This window comes from Babylonia areolata, chromosome 9, assembly GCF_041734735.1.
Source record: "Babylonia areolata isolate BAREFJ2019XMU chromosome 9, ASM4173473v1, whole genome shotgun sequence".
Lineage (NCBI taxonomy): Eukaryota > Metazoa > Mollusca > Gastropoda > Neogastropoda > Buccinidae > Babylonia > Babylonia areolata.
The window spans coordinates 48,610,556-48,632,851 of NC_134884.1; the positions used below are offsets into that span (position 1 = coordinate 48,610,556).

General features: G+C 45.1%; 1 protein-coding gene across 5 annotated transcripts in view; it reads right to left on the reverse strand.

Moving 5' to 3' along the window:
* Positions 1-22,296, reverse strand: part of LOC143285558 (rifampicin phosphotransferase-like) — a 144,482-nt gene that overhangs the window by 106,698 nt on the left and 15,488 nt on the right. For all 5 annotated transcript variants that reach the window (XR_013055696.1, XR_013055697.1, XM_076592945.1 and 2 more), the window contains exons 5-10: positions 21,549-21,808; positions 18,529-18,594; positions 16,251-16,364; positions 9,166-9,275; positions 5,727-5,782; positions 1,704-1,756 (exon numbers count right to left, since the gene is read on the reverse strand). Coding sequence is in view for 3 of the 5 variants with exons in the window: in XM_076592945.1 (XP_076449060.1) it covers positions 1,704-1,756; positions 5,727-5,782; positions 9,166-9,275; positions 16,251-16,364; positions 18,529-18,594; positions 21,549-21,808 (659 nt within the window). In the remaining 2 variants the exon portion in view is untranslated. The remainder of the gene's footprint in view (positions 1-1,703; positions 1,757-5,726; positions 5,783-9,165; positions 9,276-16,250; positions 16,365-18,528; positions 18,595-21,548; positions 21,809-22,296) is intronic.

Here is a 22,296-nt window from a genome sequence, read left to right on the forward strand (position 1 = left end):
CACTCCTATTGGAGTATGGAGGATTACTGCAAAATACTCATTTTCGTGCCCATAACAAACATTTCCAAATACACAACAATGTCACATAAAGTTGAGAAAACACAAATGTCTTTTAACTCCAAAAGTATAACTAGGCAACATTTGCAAATCTAATCATCTTACTTACAGCTAAAATGACTTTTTTGCCTCCTTTAAGCATATTACAAAAATTAAAAACCGATTTTGGAGACAAATATTTTTTAGGAACATATCTATTTCGTAACTGATCATAATTGGGACATTCCATTATAAAATGAAACTCATCACCAATCACAGACATGTTACAAACCTTACAAAATCGTAACTCTCGTGGTATGCCTTTGTGTCTCCCTGTTTCTATTTCCAGCTTATGATTACTACTTCGAAATCTGAAGAAGCTGATAACATAATTATCAGGCATTTGACTTATATATTTTTCTCTACCAAATCCACTTTTGAAATTTCGATAAAACAAACATTTACTACTCGCCTCTAGAGCATGTCTCCATAGATTTTGAAAACTATCTCTCAAAGCAATGTTGACATTCTTGCAGAAAGATTCCCTCTCCAAGAAGAATTGACCATCCCAAACACAGTCATACCCTGCTTCTATTAAAATTTGTCTGATACAACTCATCCATTTTGAAGAATAAATACCATTTCGATATAAGTCAAGTAATATCAAATATATTTTCCCAGAATATTTTTCTGTGTTTGATATTACTAAGCTGGTCCAAAATCGAACTAATCTCATTTTCACTAACACACTAATTGGATAAATACCAGTTTCTCCATAAACAATTTGGGTCATAGTATTTCTGTTCAGTTTGAACAAGCGTTTCAAAAATTTCAATTCTAATTTTTCAAGTATATCTACATTTTCATAACCCCATATTTCCGCACCATACAACAAAATAGGTACAATCATAGACTGGTACATGTCCAGAATGATATGTAAAGGTAAATCTTGATTTCTGGCTGACTGAAGTAACGAAAACATAGCTTTTTGGCCCTGTTCATAAATCATTTTTTTAGCTTTATAAAAAGTTCCGTTTCTACTAAATTCGATGCCAAGATATTTAAAAGAATCGACAACATCCAAACATGCATCACCAAACTTAAAAACAGGCTTTAGCTTGTTTGTAGAATTAAATATCATCACTTTAGTTTTCTTTACATTGACCACTAGTTTCCATTCTAAACAATATTTGTGAAAAACATTGAGGGACTGCTGTAATCCTTCTTTCGTCTCTGAAAGTAAAATTGTGTCATCTGCATACAACAGTACAAATAGTCGCATGTAATTATCTAACTCTGAAATGTTAACATTCAATAAAAGATCAACAGATGGACTCTTATGCTCAGTCAAATACAACTCTAAATCATTGAGATACAGAGAAAAAAGCAAAGGCGAGAGATTTTCTCCTTGTCGCACCCTTACAAATGCTAAAGAAATCAGATTTTTCACCATTTAAAAACACACATGACTTAATTCTATCATACATGTTCATTATGACACGCAAAATTTTACCATTTACACCTTCATGAACAAGTTTTTGCCATAACCCACTTCTCCAAACTGAATACACACACAGATACACACACACACAAACAAACACACACCATACACACACAGACACACACACAGAGGAAAATAATGTCAAAGGAACATAAAGCGGACTTACTGTGACAATAAACCTGGCTGAGAAACTGCTCCCACCTGAAGTGTGACTCCATTCTGTAAGAAACACACACACACACACACACACACACACACACACAGCACATTCAGAACAATCAACAATTCCAGTTCTTAATGGTTCGCACGCTGCTGTTGATACATGTCTTCTGAAACCTGTATTAGGAACTGCACCGGGAGAATGTGTGTGTTTGAAGGAATGCCTGTCACACTGTTTATCACACAGATCACACAGCCAGTGTGTGTTTCATGGCATAGTGTCACACTGTTTATCACACAGATCACACAGCCAGTGTGTGTTTCATGGCATAGTGTCACACTGTTTATCACACAGCCAGTGTGTGTTTCATGGCATAGTGTCACACTGTTTATCACACAGATCACACAGCCAGTGTGTGTTTCATGGCATAGTGACACACTGTTTATCACACAGATCACACAGCCAGTGTGTGTTTCATGGCATAGTGTCACACTGTTTATCACACAGATCACACAGCCAGTGTGTGTTTCATGGCATAGTGTCACACTGTTTATCACACAGATCACACAGCCAGTGTGTGTTTCATGGCATAGTGTCACACTGTTTATCACACACATCACACAGCCAGTGTGTGTTTCATGGCATAGTGTCACACTGTTTATCACACAGATCACACAGCCAGTGTGTGTTTCATGGCATAGTGTCACACTGTTTGTCACACACATCACACAGCCAGTGTGTGTTTCATGGCATAGTGTCACACTGTTTATCCCACAGATCACACAGCCAGTGTGTGTTTCATGGCATAGCATCACACTGTTTATCACACAGATCACACAGCCAGTGTGTGTTTCATGGCATAGTGTCACACTGTTTATCACACACATCACACAGCCAGTGTGTGTTTCATGGCATAGTGTCACACTGTTTATCACACAGCCAGTGTGTGTTTCATGGCATAGTGTCACACTGTTTGTCACACTGTTTATCACACACATCACACAGCCAGTGTGTGTTTCATGGCATAGTGTCACACTGTTTATCACACAGATCACACAGCCAGTGTGTGTTTCATGGCATAGTGTCACACTGTTTATCACACAGATCACACAGCCAGTGTGTGTTTCATGGCATAGTGTCACACTGTTTATCACACACATCACACAGCCAGTGTGTGTTTCATGGCATAGTGTCACACTGTTTATCACACAGCCACTGTGTGTTTCATGGCATAGTGTCACACTGTTTATCACACAGCCAGTGTGTGTTTCATGGCATAGTGTCACACTGTTTATCACACTGTTTATCACACACATCACACAGCCAGTGTGTGTGTCATGGCATAGTGTCACACTGTTTGTCACACTGTTTATCACACACATCACACAGCCAGTGTGTGTTTCATGGCATAGTGTCACACTGTTTATCACACAGATCACACAGCCAGTGTGTGTTTCATGGCATAGTGTCACACTGTTTATCACACACATCACACAGCCAGTGTGTGTTTCATGGCATAGTGTCACACTGTTTATCACACAGATCACACAGCCAGTGTGTGTTTCATGGCATAGTGTCACACTGTTTATCACACACATCGCACAGCCAGCGTGTGTTTCATGGCATAGTGTCACACTGTTTATCACACAGATCACACAGCCAGTGTGTGTTTCATGGCATAGTGTCACACTGTTTATCACACAGCCAGTGTGTGTTTCATGGCATAGTGTCACACTGTTTATCACACAGATCACACAGCCAGTGTGTGTTTCATGGCATAGTGTCACACTGTTTATCACACAGCCAGTGTGTGTTTCATGGCATAGTGTCACACTGTTTATCACACAGATCACACAGCCAGTGTGTGTTTCATGGCATAGTGTCACACTGTTTATCACACAGATCACACAGCCAGTGTGTGTTTCATGGCATAGTGTCACACTGTTTATCACACAGCCAGTGTGTGTTTCATGGCATAGTGTCACACTGTTTATCACACACATCACACAGCCAGTGTGTGTTTCATGGCATAGTGTCACACTGTTTATCACACAGCCAGTGTGTGTTTCATGGCATAGTGTCACACTGTTTATCACACACATCACACAGCCAGTGTGTGTTTCATGGCATAGTGTCACACTGTTTATCACACAGATCACACAGCCAGTGTGTGTTTCATGGCATAGTGTCACACTGTTTATCACACACATCGCACAGCCAGCGTGTGTTTCATGGCATAGTGTCACACTGTTTATCACACAGATCACACAGCCAGTGTGTGTTTCATGGCATAGTGTCACACTGTTTATCACACAGCCAGTGTGTGTTTCATGGCATAGTGTCACACTGTTTATCACACAGCCAGTGTGTGTTTCATGGCATAGTGTCACACTGTTTATCACACAGCCAGTGTGTGTTTCATGGCATAGTGTCACACTGTTTATCACACAGCCAGTGTGTGTTTCATGGCATAGTGTCACACTGTTTGTCACACTGTTTATCACACACATCACACAGCCAGTGTGTGTTTCATGGCATAGTGTCACACTGTTTATCACACAGATCACACAGCCAGTGTGTGTTTCATGGCATAGTGTCACACTGTTTATCACACACATCACACAGCCAGTGTGTGTTTCATGGTATAGTGTCACACTGTTTATCACACAGATCACACAGCCAGTGTGTGTTTCATGGCATAGTGTCACACTGTTTATCACACAGATCACACAGCCAGTGTGTGTTTCATGGCATAGTGTCACACTGTTTATCACACACATCACACAGCCAGTGTGTGTTTCATGGCATAGTGTCACACTGTTTATCACACAGCCAGTGTGTGTTTCATGGCATAGTGTCACACTGTTTATCACACACATCACACAGCCAGTGTGTGTTTCAAGGCACAGTGTCACACTGTTTATCACACACATCACACAGCCAGTGTGTGTTTCATGGCACAGTGTCACACTGTTTATCCCACAGACCACACAGCCAGTGTGTGTTTCATGGCATAGTGTCACACTGTTTATCACACACACCACACAGCCAGTGTGTGTTTCAAGGCATAGTGTCACACTGTTTATCACACACATCACACAGCCAGTGTGTGTTTCATGGCATAGTGTCACACTGTTTATCACACAGCCAGTGTGTGTTTCATGGCATAGTGTCACACTGTTTATCACACAGATCACACAGCCAGTGTGTGTTTCATGGCATAGTGTCACACTGTTTATCACACACATCACACAGCCAGTGTGTGTTTCATGGCATAGTGTCACACTGTTTATCACACAGCCAGTGTGTGTTTCATGGCATAGTGTCACACTGTTTATCACACACATCACACAGCCAGTGTGTGTTTCATGGCATAGTGTCACACTGTTTATCCCACAGACCACACAGTCACAGCTGGGTTCATGTGTGGCATGCCCAGTGCCGGCAGTCCACAGGACACTGTCAATGACAGGTCCTTATCAGGCCACACACCCCAGGGTTCTTTCCCTTTCATGTCCATCAGAAGTTCAAGGTCAAGGTCTTCAGAGCTGGCAGGTTCATGGGGGATTGTTCACAGAGAGAAGCTGCAGCAATATGAATATCCTTCGTCATCATCATCACTGTTATTATCATTAATATTACTGCTTCTGATGTTCTGTCATCATCATCATTATCATTATTACTGTTGCTGTTATTGTTGTTATTTGTCTTGTTGTTGTTGATGTCAATATTATCATCATCATCATCATTACCATTTTTACTGCCATTTCACTTTCAACATTATAATGAGATGTTTCACCAAATAGAAATGGACATTTCTACTGCAATGTACTGTACTGTACTGTACTGTATTGTATTGTATTGTATTGTATTGTATTGTATTGTATTGTACTGTACTGTACTGTACTGTACTGTACTGTACTCTTATTTGAAACTGAAAAGAGCACTCTGCCATGTGAATCACCTAATGTTAATAAAAGCAATGAAAGAGAGGACGGAGAATTGACCACAGAACCAGCAGCTGCTGACCTCGATGTACAGAAAGCAGTAAATGTAGCGGTGAAAGTCAGTCCATCGACGCACACCTGGAAAAGAAAAGAAAAAAAAAGTTGCTAGGAAAAACATTAAAAGGCATCCAACAGAAATATACAACACCAAACGTGTTCATTCATCCTAACCAAATACTATCCACTGATCTGACCATCAATACAATGGACTTAACTGAAAAGCTTTTTTTAAATATATATATTTTGTTAACTGTCCATAATCGACAGAAGTCAACAACATCAAAAGATTAAAAACCAATTCATGACAATCGCCATCATCCTCATCAAATAACTGATGATGAATATGATGACAACAACAACAACAACAACAACAATAGGTGAAGGACTGAAAGTGCCTCCCCCCTCCTAATAAACATGTATTTAGGCTAAAGGTGAAAGGCCACATTGCTTTTCATGGCTATGGGGCAGTGAATTCATATTCACTGTGTCAGCTCTACAATGGAAGGCCAGGCCCAATTCAGTCCTTCTGACATTTTAACTTTCCCCAACTGAAATCTGGAAACCATTCACATGGGGGTATAGTGGGGAAGAATCAGAGTACACAGCTTCTTCCAAGGACACCATTCACATAGGGTGCAGTGGGGAAGAATCAGCAGTCCTCAGAGAACCATCCATGTTAGGTCATCAGCAGTCCTCAGAGAACCATCCATGTTAGGTCATCAGCAGTCCTCAGAGAACCATGGATGTTAGGTCATCAGCAGTCCTCAGAGAACCATGGATGTTAGGTCATCAGCAGTCCTCAGAGAACCATGGATGTTAGGTCATCAGCAGTCCTCAGAGAACCATCCATGTTAGGTCATCAGCAGTCCTCAGAGAACCATCCATGTTAGGTCATCAGCAGTCCTCAGAGAACCATCCATGTTAGGTCATCAGCAGTCCTCAGAGAACCATCCATGTTAGGTCATCAGCAGTCCTCAGAGAACCATCCATGTTAGGTCATCAGTAGTCCTCAGAGAACCATCCATGTTAGGTCATCAGCAGTCCTCAGAGAACCATCCATGTTAGGTCATCAGCAGTCCTCAGAGAACCATGGATGTTAGGTCATCAGCAGTCCTCAGAGAACCATGGATGTTAGGTCATCAGCAGTCCTCAGAGAACCATCCATGTTAGGTCATCAGTAGTCCTCAGAGAACCATCCATGTTAGGTCATCAGTAGTCCTCAGAGAACCATCCATGTTATGTCATCAGCAGTCCTCAGAGAACCATCCATGTTAGGTCATCAGCAGTCCTCAGAGAACCATGGATGTTAGGTCATCAGCAGTCCTCAGAGAACCATGGATGTTAGGTCATCAGCAGTCCTCAGAGAACCATCCATGTTAGGTCATCAGCAGTCCTCAGAGAACCATCCATGTTAGGTCATCAGCAGTCCTCAGAGAACCATGGATGTTGGGTCATCAGCAGTCCTCAGAGAACCATGGATGTTGGGTCATCAGCAGTCCTCAGAGAACCATGGATGTTAGGTCATCAGCAGTCCTCAGAGAACCATCCATGTTAGGTCATCAGTAGTCCTCAGAGAACCATCCATGTTAGGTCATCAGCAGTCCTCAGAGAACCATGGATGTCAGGTCATCAGCAGTCCTCAGAGAACCATGGATGTCAGGTCATCAGCAGTCCTCAGAGAACCATGGATGTCAGGTCATCAGCAGTCCTCAGAGAACCATGGATGTCAGGTCATCAGCAGTCCTCAGAGAACCATGGATGTTAGGTCATCAGCAGTCCTCAGAGAACCATCCACGTTAGGTCATCAGCAGTCCTCAGAGAACCATCCATGTTAGGTCATCAGCAGTCCTCAGAGAACCATCCATGTTAGGTCATCAGCAGTCCTCAGAGAACCATGGATTTTAGGTCGTCAGCAGTCCTCAGAGAACCATCCATGTTAGGTCATCAGCAGTCCTCAGAGAACCATGGATTTTAGGTCGTCAGCAGTCCTCAGAGAACCATGGATGTTAGGTCATCAGCAGTCCTCAGAGAACCATGGATGTTAGGTCATCAGCAGTCCTCAGAGAACCATGGATGTTAGGTCATCAGCAGTCCTCAGAGAACCATGGATGTTAGGTCATCAGCAGTCCTCAACCATCCATGTCAGGTCATCAGCAGTCCTCAGAGAACCATCCATGTCAGGTCATCAGCAGTCCTCAGAGAACCATCCATGTCAGGTCATCAGCAGTCCTCAGAGAACCATCCATGTCAGGTCATCAGCAGTCCTCAACCATCCATGTCAGGTCATCAGCAGTCCTCAGAGAACCATCCATGTTAGGTCATCAGCAGTCCTCAACCATCCATGTCAGGTCATCAGCAGTCCTCAGAGAACCATTCATGTTAGGTCATCAGCAGTCCTCAACCATCCATGTCAGGTCATCAGCAGTCCTCAGAGAACCATCCATGTCAGGTCATCAGCAGTCCTCAACCATCCATGTCAGGTCATCAGCAGTCCTCAGAGAACCATCCATGTCAGGTCATCAGCAGTCCTCAACCATCCATGTCAGGTCATAAGCAGTCCTCAGAGAACCATGGATGTTAGGTCATCAGCAGTCCTCAGAGAACCATCCATGTTAGGTCATCAGCAGTCCTCAGAGAACCATGGATTTTAGGTCATCAGCAGTCCTCAGAGAACCATGGATGTTATCTCTTTAAAAAATACTTGTCATAAAACTCAAATAGAGCTGTTGTCAAGGCTCAAGGCAATGTGAGTGTGTGTGATGGGTGAGTAGAGAGAATGGGTGTGTGTAGATGGATGGTGGTGGTGTGGTTCAAAAGGGAGAATGACCCGATTTTTACCCCTTTTACCTTTTCTATCCAAAACTTTATTTTACAATTTTTACAAAATCTATGGCATGCAAATTACAATTATGCTCCTGTTTACATGTATGTATTTCAAGTGAAAATTGCTATTATCTCAGCTGTTTAATCATGTGAATGTGTGTGTGTGTGTGTGTGTGTGTGTGTGTGTGTGTGCGTTGGAGTGTAACAGTTGTAGTATTGAGAGTATGTCATTTTGTGTTTTGTGCATTGTGTCTTTATAACATTAATGATTCTGTTTTAAGTTTCTACTACTTTTTATGTGCTTTCTCGTTTCACTTTAGGTACTGGATTGTAAAACGCTTTGAGCTTGCTCATGCTTGAATCATAGGGCAATATAAAAATAAAATATTATTATTAGGTGGCCAGCACACACATGCCCCAGATGGAGGCCTGACATGAACAGTTCCCTGTGGGCTGCTAATGCTGACACTGTGACAGACAGCACCGGGTGTGGCTGTGTGTCGGGTGGTGTGGGAGAGGGGGAGGTTGGGGGGGGGCAGCATGGGGTTAGCACCACTGCAACAGCACACAAGACAGAAGAAACAACAACAATAACAACCAAAAAACAAAAGAAGAAGAAGGAATACATGAAAGCTCACCAAAGGAATGGTCCCGGATGGCTTTCAAGCGAAGGTACTGAGCAGGGCGACCTTCGATGGTCAGAGTTCCTTTCAGCTCCCCCCACTGTTCGTAGTGGGTCTGGTGGAGGCTGGGGAAGACGTCAGACAGAGAAATGATGACAAACAGTATTCATACAGCACTGTAGGGAAACAAGGTGCCCCCACTGTTCATAGTGAGTCTGGTGAAGACAGAGAAATGATGACAAACAGTATTCATACAGCACTGTAGGGAAACAAGGTGCCCCCACTGTTCACAGTGAGTCTGGTGAAGATAGAGAAATGATGGCAAACAGTATTCATACAGCACTGTAGGGAAACAAGGTGCCCCCACTGTTCACAGTGAGTCTGGTGAAGACAGAGAAATGATGACAAACAGTATTCATACAGCACTGTAGGGAAACAAGGTGCTCCACTGTTCATAGTGAGTCTGGTGAAGACAGAGAAATGATGACAAACAGTATTCATACAGCACTGTAGGGAAACAAGGTGCCCCCACTGTTCGTAGTGGGTCTGGTGAAGACAGAGAAATGATGACAAACAGTATTCATACAGCACTGTAGGGAAACAAGGTGTCCCCACTGTTCACAGTGAGTCTGGTGAAGACAGAGAAATGATGACAAACAGTATTCATACAGCACTGTAGGGAAACAAGGTGCCCCCACTGTTCACAGTGAGTCTGGTGAAGACAGAGAAATGATGGCAAACAGTATTCATACAGCACTGTAGGGAAACAAGGTGCTCCACTGTTCATAGTGAGTCTGGTGAAGACAGAGAAATGATGACAAACAGTATTCATAACAAGGTGTCCCCACTGTTCATAGTGAGTCTGGTGAAGACAGAGAAATGATGACAAACAGTATTCATACAGCACTGTAGGGAAACAAGGTGCCCCCACTGTTCACAGTGAGTCTGGTGAAGACAGAGAAATGATGGCAAACAGTATTCATACAGCACTGTAGGGAAACAAGGTGCCCCCACTGTTCACAGTGAGTCTGGTGAAGACAGAGAAATGATGGCAAACAGTATTCATACAGCACTGTAGGGAAACAAGGTGAAATAAAGACAAGGCCAGGTACATCCAACAGTAAATTATATATAATAAGAAGAATATAATAACAATGATAATAACAACAACAATAATAATAATTATCATTATTATTATTATCATTATTATTATAATGATATATCTATATAGCACTGAATCTTGTGCAGAGACAAATCAAAGCACTTTCCCACCAGCCATTCACACCTAAGTATAACACATTGTGGAGGAGGAAAGACCAGACTGATCAACACATGTCAACACAATGCCAGAACAGCTGTAGCTGGAGAGGAGAGAGAGCCATTCAGGAAAGACCAGACTGATCAACACATGTCAACACAATGCCAGAACAGCTGTAGCTGGAGAGGAGAGGAGGAAGCCATTCAGGAAAGACCAGACTGATCAACACATGTCAACACAATGCCAGAACAGCTGTAGCTGGAGAGGAGAGGAGGAAGCCATTCAGGAAAGACCAGACTGATCAACACATGTCAACACAATGCCAGAACAGCTGTAGCTGGAGAGGAGAGGAGGAAGCCATTCAGGAAAGACCAGACTGATCAACACATGTCAACACAATGCCAGAACAGCTGTAGCTGGAGAGGAGAGAGCCATTCAGGAAAGACCAGACTGATCAACACATGTCAACACAATGCCAGAACAGCTGTAGCTGGAGAGGAGAGGAGAGAGCCATTCAGGAAAGACCAGACTGATCAACACATGTCAACACAATGCCAGAACAGCTGTAGCTGGAGAGGAGAGGAGAGAGCCATTCAGGAAAGACCAGACTGATCAACACATGTCAACACAATGCCAGAACAGCTGTAGCTGGAGAGGAGAGGAGAGAGCCATTCAGGAAAGACCAGACTGATCAACACATGTCAACACAATGCCAGAACAGCTGTAGCTGGAGAGGAGAGGAGAGAGCCATTCAGGAAAGACCAGACTGATCAACACATGTCAACACAATGCCAGAACAGCTGTAGCTGGAGAGGAGAGAGCCATTCAGGAAAGACCAGACTGATCAACACATGTCAACACAATGCCAGAACAGCTGTAGCTGGAGAGGAGAGGAGGAAGCCATTCAGGAAAGACCAGACTGATCAACACATGTCAACACAATGCCAGAACAGCTGTAGCTGGAGAGGAGAGGAGAGAGCCATTCAGGAAAGACCAGACTGATCAACACATGTCAACACAATGCCAGAACAGCTGTAGCTGGAGAGGAGAGGAGAGAGCCATTCAGGAAAGACCAGACTGATCAACACATGTCAACACAATGCCAGAACAGCTGTAGCTGGAGAGGAGAGGAGGAGCCATTCAGGAAAGACCAGACTGATCAACACATGTCAACACAATGCCAGAACAGCTGTAGCTGAGAGGAGAGGAGAGAGCCATTCAGGAAAGACCAGACTGATCAACACATGTCAACACAATGCCAGAACAGCTGTAGCTGGAGAGGAGAGAGCCATTCAGGAAAGACCAGACTGATCAACACATGTCAACACAATGCCAGAACAGCTGTAGCTGGAGAGGAGAGGAGAGAGCCATTCAGGAAAGACCAGACTGATCAACACATGTCAACACAATGCCAGAACAGCTGTAGCTGGAGAGGAGAGGAGGAAGCCATTCAGGAAAGACCAGACTGATCAACACATGTCAACACAATGCCAGAACAGCTGTAGCTGGAGAGGAGAGGAGAGAGCCATTCAGGAAAGACCAGACTGATCAACACATGTCAACACAATGCCAGAACAGCTGTAGCTGGAGAGGAGAGGAGGAGCCATTCAGGAAAGACCAGACTGATCAACACATGTCAACACAATGCCAGAACAGCTGTAGCTGGAGAGGAGAGAGCCATTCAGGAAAGACCAGACTGATCAACACATGTCAACACAATGCCAGAACAGCTGTAGCTGAGAGGAGGAGAGAGCCATTCAGGAAAGACCAGACTGATCAACACATGTCAACACAATGCCAGAACAGCTGTAGCTGGAGAGGAGAGGAGAGAGCCATTCAGGAAAGACCAGACTGATCAACACATGTCAACACAATGCCAGAACAGCTGTAGCTGAGAGGAGAGGAGAGAGCCATTCAGGAAAGACCAGACTGATCAACACATGTCAACACAATGCCAGAACAGCTGTAGCTGGAGAGGAGAGGAGGAAGCCATTCAGGAAAGACCAGACTGATCAACACATGTCAACACAATGCCAGAACAGCTGTAGCTGAGAGGAGAGGAGGAAGCCATTCAGGAAAGACCAGACTGATCAACACATGTCAACACAATGCCAGAACAGCTGTAGCTGGAGAGGAGAGGAGGAAGCCATTCAGGAAAGACCAGACTGATCAACACATGTCAACACAATGCCAGAACAGCTGTAGCTGGAGAGGAGAGGAGAGAGCCATTCAGGAAAGACCAGACTGATCAACACATGTCAACACAATGCCAGAACAGCTGTAGCTGGAGAGGAGAGAGCCATTCAGGAAAGACCAGACTGATCAACACATGTCAACACAATGCCAGAACAGCTGTAGCTGGAGAGGAGAGGAGAGAGCCATTCAGGAAAGACCAGACTGATCAACACATGTCAACACAATGCCAGAACAGCTGTAGCTGGAGAGGAGAGAGCCATTCAGGAAAGACCAGACTGATCAACACATGTCAACACAATGCCAGAACAGCTGTAGCTGGAGAGGAGAGGAGAGAGCCATTCAGGAAAGACCAGACTGATCAACACATGTCAACACAATGCCAGAACAGCTGTAGCTGGAGAGGAGAGGAGAGAGCCATTCAGGAAAGACCAGACTGATCAACACATGTCAACACAATGCCAGAACAGCTGTAGCTGGAGAGGAGAGAGCCATTCAGGAAAGACCAGACTGATCAACACATGTCAACACAATGCCAGAACAGCTGTAGCTGGAGAGGAGAGGAGGAAGCCATTCAGGAAAGACCAGACTGATCAACACATGTCAACACAATGCCAGAACAGCTGTAGCTGGAGAGGAGAGGAGAGAGCCATTCAGGAAAGACCAGACTGATCAACACATGTCAACACAATGCCAGAACAGCTGTAGCTGGAGAGGAGAGGAGAGAGCCATTCAGGAAAGACCAGACTGATCAACACATGTCAACACAATGCCAGAACAGCTGTAGCTGGAGAGGAGAGGAGAGAGCCATTCAGGAAAGACCAGACTGATCAACACATGTCAACACAATGCCAGAACAGCTGTAGCTGGAGAGGAGAGGAGAGCCATTCAGGAAAGACCAGACTGATCAACACATGTCAACACAATGCCAGAACAGCTGTAGCTGGAGAGGAGAGAGAGCCATTCAGGAAAGACCAGACTGATCAACACATGTCAACACAATGCCAGAACAGCTGTAGCTGGAGAGGAGAGGAGAGAGCCATTCAGGAAAGACCAGACTGATCAACACATGTCAACACAATGCCAGAACAGCTGTAGCTGAAGAGGAGAGGAGAGAGCCATTCAGGAAAGACCAGACTGATCAACACATGTCAACACAATGCCAGAACAGCTGTAGCTGGAGAGGAGAGGAGAGAGCCATTCAGGAAAGACCAGACTGATCAACACATGTCAACACAATGCCAGAACAGCTGTAGCTGGAGAGGAGAGGAGAGAGCCATTCAGGAAAGACCAGACTGATCAACACATGTCAACACAATGCCAGAACAGCTGTAGCTGGAGAGGAGAGGAGAGAGCCATTCAGGAAAGACCAGACTGATCAACACATGTCAACACAATGCCAGAACAGCTGTAGCTGGAGAGGAGAGGAGAGAGCCATTCAGGAAAGACCAGACTGATCAACACATGTCAACACAATGCCAGAACAGCTGTAGCTGGAGAGAGGAGAGAGCCATTCAGGAAAGACCAGACTGATCAACACATGTCAACACAATGCCAGAACAGCTGTAGCTGGAGAGGAGAGGAGAGAGCCATTCAGGAAAGACCAGACTGATCAACACATGTCAACACAATGCCAGAACAGCTGTAGCTGGAGAGGAGAGGAGAGAGCCATTCAGGAAAGACCAGACTGATCAACACATGTCAACACAATGCCAGAACAGCTGTAGCTGGAGAGGAGAGGAGAGAGCCATTCAGGAAAGACCAGACTGATCAACACATGTCAACACAATGCCAGAACAGCTGTAGCTGGAGAGGAGAGGAGAGAGCCATTCAGGAAAGACCAGACTGATCAACACATGTCAACACAATGCCAGAACAGCTGTAGCTGGAGAGGAGAGAGCCATTCAGGAAAGACCAGACTGATCAACACATGTCAACACAATGCCAGAACAGCTGTAGCTGGAGAGGAGAGAGCCATTCAGGAAAGACCAGACTGATCAACACATGTCAACACAATGCCAGAACAGCTGTAGCTGGAGAGGAGAGGAGAGAGCCATTCAGGAAAGACCAGACTGATCAACACATGTCAACACAATGCCAGAACAGCTGTAGCTGGAGAGGAGAGGAGAGAGCCATTCAGGAAAGACCAGACTGATCAACACATGTCAACACAATGCCAGAACAGCTGTAGCTGGAGAGGAGAGGAGGAAGCCATTCAGGAAAGACCAGACTGATCAACACATGTCAACACAATGCCAGAACAGCTGTAGCTGGAGAGGAGAGGAGGAAGCCATTCAGGAAAGACCAGACTGATCAACACATGTCAACACAATGCCAGAACAGCTGTAGCTGGAGAGGAGAGGAGAGAGCCATTCAGGAAAGACCAGACTGATCAACACATGTCAACACAATGCCAGAACAGCTGTAGCTGGAGAGGAGAGGAGAGAGCCATTCAGGAAAGACCAGACTGATCAACACATGTCAACACAATGCCAGAACAGCTGTAGCTGGAGAGGAGAGGAGGAAGCCATTCAGGAAAGACCAGACTGATCAACACATGTCAACACAATGCCAGAACAGCTGTAGCTGGAGAGGAGAGAGCCATTCAGGAAAGACCAGACTGATCAACACATGTCAACACAATGCCAGAACAGCTGGAGGGGAGAGGAGGAAGCCATTCAGGAAAGACCAGGTCCAGAGACAGAGAGAGGCTGGAAGGTGACTGTGGGCTGTTTCTCATCTTGGAACGCCAAACACTTAAACAATTATTTCCTTTAAATTTCACATCTTCATCAGACTAAGCTGCCCAACTCGCATAAAAAAAACAAGAAGTTTGAGTGATTCGTTTTTTATCAGTCTTGTTATATTTTAAGAGTATTACTGAAAGATTACCAGAATAAGTATGAACAAAAACCTCCAAACACAAAAAACCTCATAGCAAGTATTGACACTGGGGGCTTCCTTTGTCTGTCTGTCTGTCTGTCTGTCTGTCAGCACAGAACACTGAAACAGCATGAAAAGTACTGCTGCTGTTTCTGTCGTCTCCTTACTGCTGCAGCAGAGGTTGTCAACATGAAATATTTTATAGTGAAAAATGAACTCAAAATACAGTTGCAACAGGCTTTTAGAATTTGAAAACAAAAATTTTTCTCAGCTACAAATTTGCTCCAATTATAACATCACAAACAGCTTCAGATTCCATTTCTTCACAGGGGACTGACCCATACACACTGCAACACATCTGCTGCACAAACAAGAGAGGCAGAGGCAGAGACAGAGACAGAAGTAGCAGACACCTGACCATCACAAACACCATGTATGGTCCGGCCCTGAACGCCGACCCTACCAGTGAAAACACTGACATCAAATGAAATAAGATAAATAAGCACGACAGACAGATTAGTAAATGAAATAAAATACAGTCAAAATAACAGACACATAAAAGGCAAGTGACTGATGAAACAGAATAAAAATGACCCACACCCATGGGTCAGTTGTGAATCCCAGCAATGCTCCATCACAGAGCAGCATCAATCTGAAAGAAGAGAAAAACACATGGAGCGAAAACACAGAATCCCTGTCCCTCATTTTGTGGCAGAGTCTAAAGGAATCTGTCTTTCATTCCACACAACAAAATGTCAGTATCTACCTCTGAAGCTTTTCAAAGTAGTCCTTGGTCCAGGTTTCCCTGGCGATAGCATCACCGAGGAGAGATGCCGAGAGATCCGAGTCGTAGTTGAAGGGAGGAGCAAAGGCGTCCCACCTTGACACAAACACCATTCACATCCACTTTTTTCCCTCACACCTATCTGACTGAGCAAAATTCTTTATATTTGTGCACGTGTATACCAATGGAGATCATGCGCGCCCACGCACACATACGCGTGCACACGCACACACACACACACACATATTCACTCAGACATATTAAAACTCACATTTTCACATTCATGCACACACACACATGCATGTACGCTCACACACACACACACACACACACACACACACAAAAACCAAAAAAACCCACTGGTGTGTGGACATGTACACCTGTATAGACAGATGGATGTGTGCATGCATGCAGATGTGTTGGTGACTGTGTGTTGGTGTCTGCAGTGCATGTATACAGATAACAGTGAAAAAGAGGCTGAGTGGATTCATGGCAGCATCGTGCCTGTGTTTGTATACATCTGTCTGCAAACTTTGCAAACTGTGTACTGGCTCTTGGCATGGCTGGTCAGTAGTTCTATTTCTGATCCAGCGTTCACCAGTGATCAGGGTTGGAGGCCCTGTTTCAGCATGATGTTGTGTCCTTGGAAAAGGTGCATTACCCTGATGTTCCTCACTCCACCAGGTGTCAAGGGCTACCTGACTTCAGTTATGTGTCAAGGGCTACCTGACTTCAGTTAGGTGACTTCAGTTAGGTGTCAAGGGCTACCTGATTTCAGTTAGGTGTCAAGGGCTACCTGACTTCAGTTAGGTGACTTCAGTTAGGTGTCAAGGGCTACCTGATTTCAGTTAGGTGTCAAGGGCTATCTGACTTCAGTTAGGTGTCATGGGGTACCTGACTTCAGTTAGGTGTCAAGGGCTACCTGACTTCAGTTAAGGAAGGTTAGAACAGCAGCAGGAGAGGACTGGGCCCCGCCTTCCTATGCCAAGCCCTGGACACAGTGGACATGAATTCATTGCCTTCCTATGCCAAGCCCTGGACACAGTGGACATGAATTCATTGCCTTCCTATGCCAAGCCCTGGACACAGTGGACATGAATTCATTGCCTTCCTATGCCAAGCCCTGGACACTGGACATGAATTCATTGCCTTCCTATGCCCAGCCCTGGACACAGTGGATATGAATTCACCATCTTCTTATGCCCAGCCCTGAACACAGTGGACATGAATTCAGCGCCTTCTTATGCCCAGCCCTGGACACAGTGGACATGAATTCACAATCTTCTTATGCCAAGCCCTGGACACAGTGGACATGAATTCATTGCCTTCTTATGCCCAGCCCTGGACACAGTGGACATGAATTCACCATCTTCTTATGCCCAGCCCTGGACACAGTGGACATGAATTCACCATCTTCTTATGCCCAGCCCTGGACACAGTGGACATGAATTCACAATCTTCTTATGCCCAGCCCTGGACACAGTGGACATGAATTCATTGCCTTCCTATGCCCAGCCCTGAACACAGTGGATATGAATTCACTGCCTTCTTATGCCAAGCCCTGGACACAGTGGACATGAATTCATTGCCTTCCTATGCCCAGCCCTGGACATAGTGGACATGAATTCATTGCCTTCCTATGCCCAGCCCTGGACACAGTGGACATGAATTCATTGCCTTCCTATGCCCAGCCCTGGACACAGTGGACATGAATTCATTGCCTTCCTATGCCCAGCCCTGGACACAGTGGACATGAATTCATTGCCTTCTTATGCCCAGCCCTGGACACAGTGGACATGAATTCATTGCCTTCCTATGCCCAGCCCTGGACACAGTGGACATGAATTCATTGCCTTCTTATGCCAAGCCCTGGACACAGTGGATAGGAATTCACTGCCTTCTTAGATGAGTTAAAGTGTATTGCTCTTCAACAATACATGAGGGCTGGGTGTTGTTTATTCCAACCCTCCTGTTTTAAAGCAAATCCCTATTTCATCAGTGATATGATTGATGCCTACTCCACTCCCACCCTCATCCCCCACCCACTCTCTTCCCACCGAGTGTGTGTGTGTGTGTGTGTGTGTGTTTATGTGTGTGTGTGTGAGTGTGTGTGTGTGAGTGTGTGTTGAAATGAGTGAACGTGTTTGTGTCTGATTCACATTATAGTGAACACACAGTAAAGCGATGAGAAGAAGGACCTCCTATCTTTTAACCTTTTTTTTTACACAGGAAACAGAAGTCTATGTAAGAAAATACTTACTGAAAAGAGAATGAGGTATCAACAAATTTGTCAGGCCTGTTGTCAAGGCTGTTGCATGGGCCCACCCTGAAAGCAAGAATACACATTTCAGTGTTGGTGTTACCATGGGCCCACCCTGTTACCATGGGCCCACCCTGTTACCATGGGCCAACCCTGAAAGCAAGAATACACATTTCAGTGTTGGTGTTACCATGGGCCCACCCTGTTACCATGGGCCCATCCTGTTACCATGGGGCCCACCCTGTTACCATGGGCCCACCCTGTTACCATGGGCCCACCCTGTTACCATGGGGCCCACCCTGTTACCATGGGCCCACCCTGAAAGCAAGAATACACATTTCAGTGTTGGTGTTACCATGGGCCCACCCTGTTACCATGGGCCCACCCTGTTACCATGGGCCAACCCTGAAAGCAAGAATACACATTTCAGTGTTGGTGTTACCATGGGCCCACCCTGTTACCATGGGCCCATCCTGTTACCATGGGGCCCACCCTGTTACCATGGGCCAACCCTGAAAGCAAGAATACACATTTCAGTGTTGGTGTTACCATGGGCCCACCCTGTTACCATGGGGCCCACCCTGTTACCATGGGCCAACCCTGAAAGCAAGAATACACATTTCAGTGTTGGTGTTACCATGGGCCCACCCTGTTACCATGGGGCCCACCCTGTTACCATGGGCCAACCCTGTTACCATGGGCCAACCCTGAAAGCAAGAATACACATTTCAGTGTTGGTGTTACCATGGGCCCACCCTGTTACCATGGGGCCCACCCTGTTACCATGGGCCCACCCTGAAAGCAAGAATACACATTTCAGTGTTGGTGTTACCATGGGTCCACCCTGTTACCATGAGCCCACCCTGAAAGCAAGAATACACATCTCAGTGTCGGTGTTACCATGGGCCCACCCTGTTACCATGAGCCCACCCTGAAAGCAAGAATACACATCTCAGTGTCGGTGTTACCATGGGCCCACCCTGTTACCATGAGCCCACCCTGAAAGCAAGAATACACATCTCAGTGTCGGTGTTACCATGGGCCTTTCTCTACTAAACCTCGCTGACAGTCACCTCACTTCTCCAGTCAACATGGGGAAGTGGTTAGTAACCAATAACTGTGGGGATACAGGTTCCAGTCCCTGGCTGGCCCCTACCTTGACCTGACTGCTGTGCAATCAGATGGCGCCACAGAGTCCAGGGCCGTCCACTTCATGGATACTTCTTTGAGAGTGTTGCTCAATTCTCCTACAAACTCTACACATGTCTGTATCTCTCAGCGTGGTTGATGCAAGGACATCATGAGAGCACAGCCTTGCCAAGTGGTCCCAAACCTAAATGGACCCATACAGCAGACTCTTCATCACTCCAATCATCATCTATCATCATCAAAATACAGAAAATAAAATGCCCCAATTTTACAGCATCCCCCACACATTCACATCACTTCTGAAGTATTGCTGGACTTTTTTTGGTTTCCTCTTTTGTGACATATCTCATTTCTTGTTTCTCCAAACAAACGGAAAAAATGTATCAAAGGAAAACGCTGAACTTCTATAACAAAATTAAATAACTGAATAAATAAATAAATATGTTAATTTCCCATGTGAGATAATAAAGTTGACTTGACTTGAAAAACTAAAAGATTTACACTTCCACACACAAATAGTTTGCACTTCTGAGGACCACTGAAACAAAAATGTATAAAAATGAAAAACCCAAATATCAAACAAAAAAAAAGGTTATGTGATGTGAATTTGTCTTTAAGACATTATAGAGTTAACTTCTCTAGACTTGATTTGAAACAAAACAATGAGAACAAGATGCACACTTCCACACTGTAGAATGTAACTACCAAATGGCCTGACCAGAAGCCAAGCAGCTTTGACCACAGTGGTGCAAATGAAAATAATGTGTGTATACCTGTGTGTAAACAGAAGGGAGGTAATATACATGTGTGTAAACAGAAGGGAGGTAATATACTAAGGGAGGCCATTAGCTGCAGCAACTTTCGATTTCACTGCTTGGACAGACTAAGCAGTTTGTGCAGGACAGAATCAGACACCTGGCCCAGTCTGCACCAATCATGATGCACTACGTCATTCACTGTCCTTTTGCGTCAACAAACTGGAAACACACATGAACATGTCGATACGACACACGCCCACATAACTCTCACCTGAGGGGACTGCTGAAATGGACATCAACAAACTGGTAACACACATAAACATGTCGATACGACACACACCCACATATCTCTCACAAAATTGGAAACACACAGAAACATGTCGATACGACACATGCCCACATAACTCTCACCTGAGGGGACTGCTGAAATGGACATCAACAAACTGGTAACACACAGAAACATGTCGATACGACACACAGCCACATGTCTCTCACCTGAGGGGATCGCTGAAATGGACATCAACAAACTGGTAACACACAGAAACATGTCGATACGACACACACCCACATGTCTCTCACCCACTGAAATGGACATCAACAAACTGGTAACACACAGAAACATGTCGATACGACACACGCCCACATGTCTCTCACCCACTGAAATGGACATCAACAAACTTGTAACACACATAAACATGTCGATATGACACACACCCACATGTCTCTCACCCACTGAAATGGACATCAACAAACTTGTAACACACATAAACATGTCGATACGACACACACCCACATGTCTCTCACCCACTGAAATAGACATCAACAAACTGGTAACACACATAAACATGTCGATACGACACACACCCACATGTCTCTCACCCACTGAAATAGACATCAACAAACTGGTAACACACAGAAACATGTCAATACGACAGACACCCACATGTCTCTCACCCACTGAAATGGACATCAACAAACTTGTAACACACATAAACATGTCGATACGACAGACACCCACATATCTCTCACCTGAGGGGATCGCTGAAACGGACATCAACAAACTAGTAACACACAGAAACATGTTGATACGACACACGCCCACATGTCTCTCACCTGAGGGGACCACTGAAATGGACGCGCCAAGTCTTCATGGGGTGGAGCACCTGGAAGGTCAGACCTCCGGCACTGAAGGAGTTCGGGTCAGTGTTGCAGATCAGGGTGTCCGGGTGGATGGGGTGTTCCAGACAGCCCACCCCGGGTACCTGCAGCACCATCCAGATCTCTGCCTGACGCTCATGGCGCCGCGCCACCCTCAGAGAGAGACTGGGGCCGTCACCCCCACTGTAGGCCCCAATGTACACCGCGTCCATTGCCTGCACACACACACACACACACACACATTTCAGTTTCTGTTTCAATGGGTGCAATAGCCGAGTGGTTAAAGCATTGGACTTGCAATCTGAGGGTCCAGGTTCAAATCTCAATAACAGCACCTGGTGGGTAAACAGTGGAGAATTTTCTGATCTCTCATGTCAAAATACATGCAGACCTACTAGTACCGGAACCCCATTCGTGTGTGTATTGAAGCAGAAGACCAAATACACACATTACAGATCCTGTATTGCATGTCAGCATTTGGTGGGTTATGGAAACGAGAACATACCCAGCAAGCACACCCCCAAAAACAGAATATGGCTGCCTACATGGCGGGGTAAAAACAGTCATACATGTAAAAGCCCACACATGTACATATGAGTGAACGTGGGAGTTGCAGCCCACAAAGAAGAAGAGAAAGTTTCAGTTTCTAAAGAAGGTGTCATTGAGTTCAGACCAATCCTTATACGCTACACCGCATCTGCCA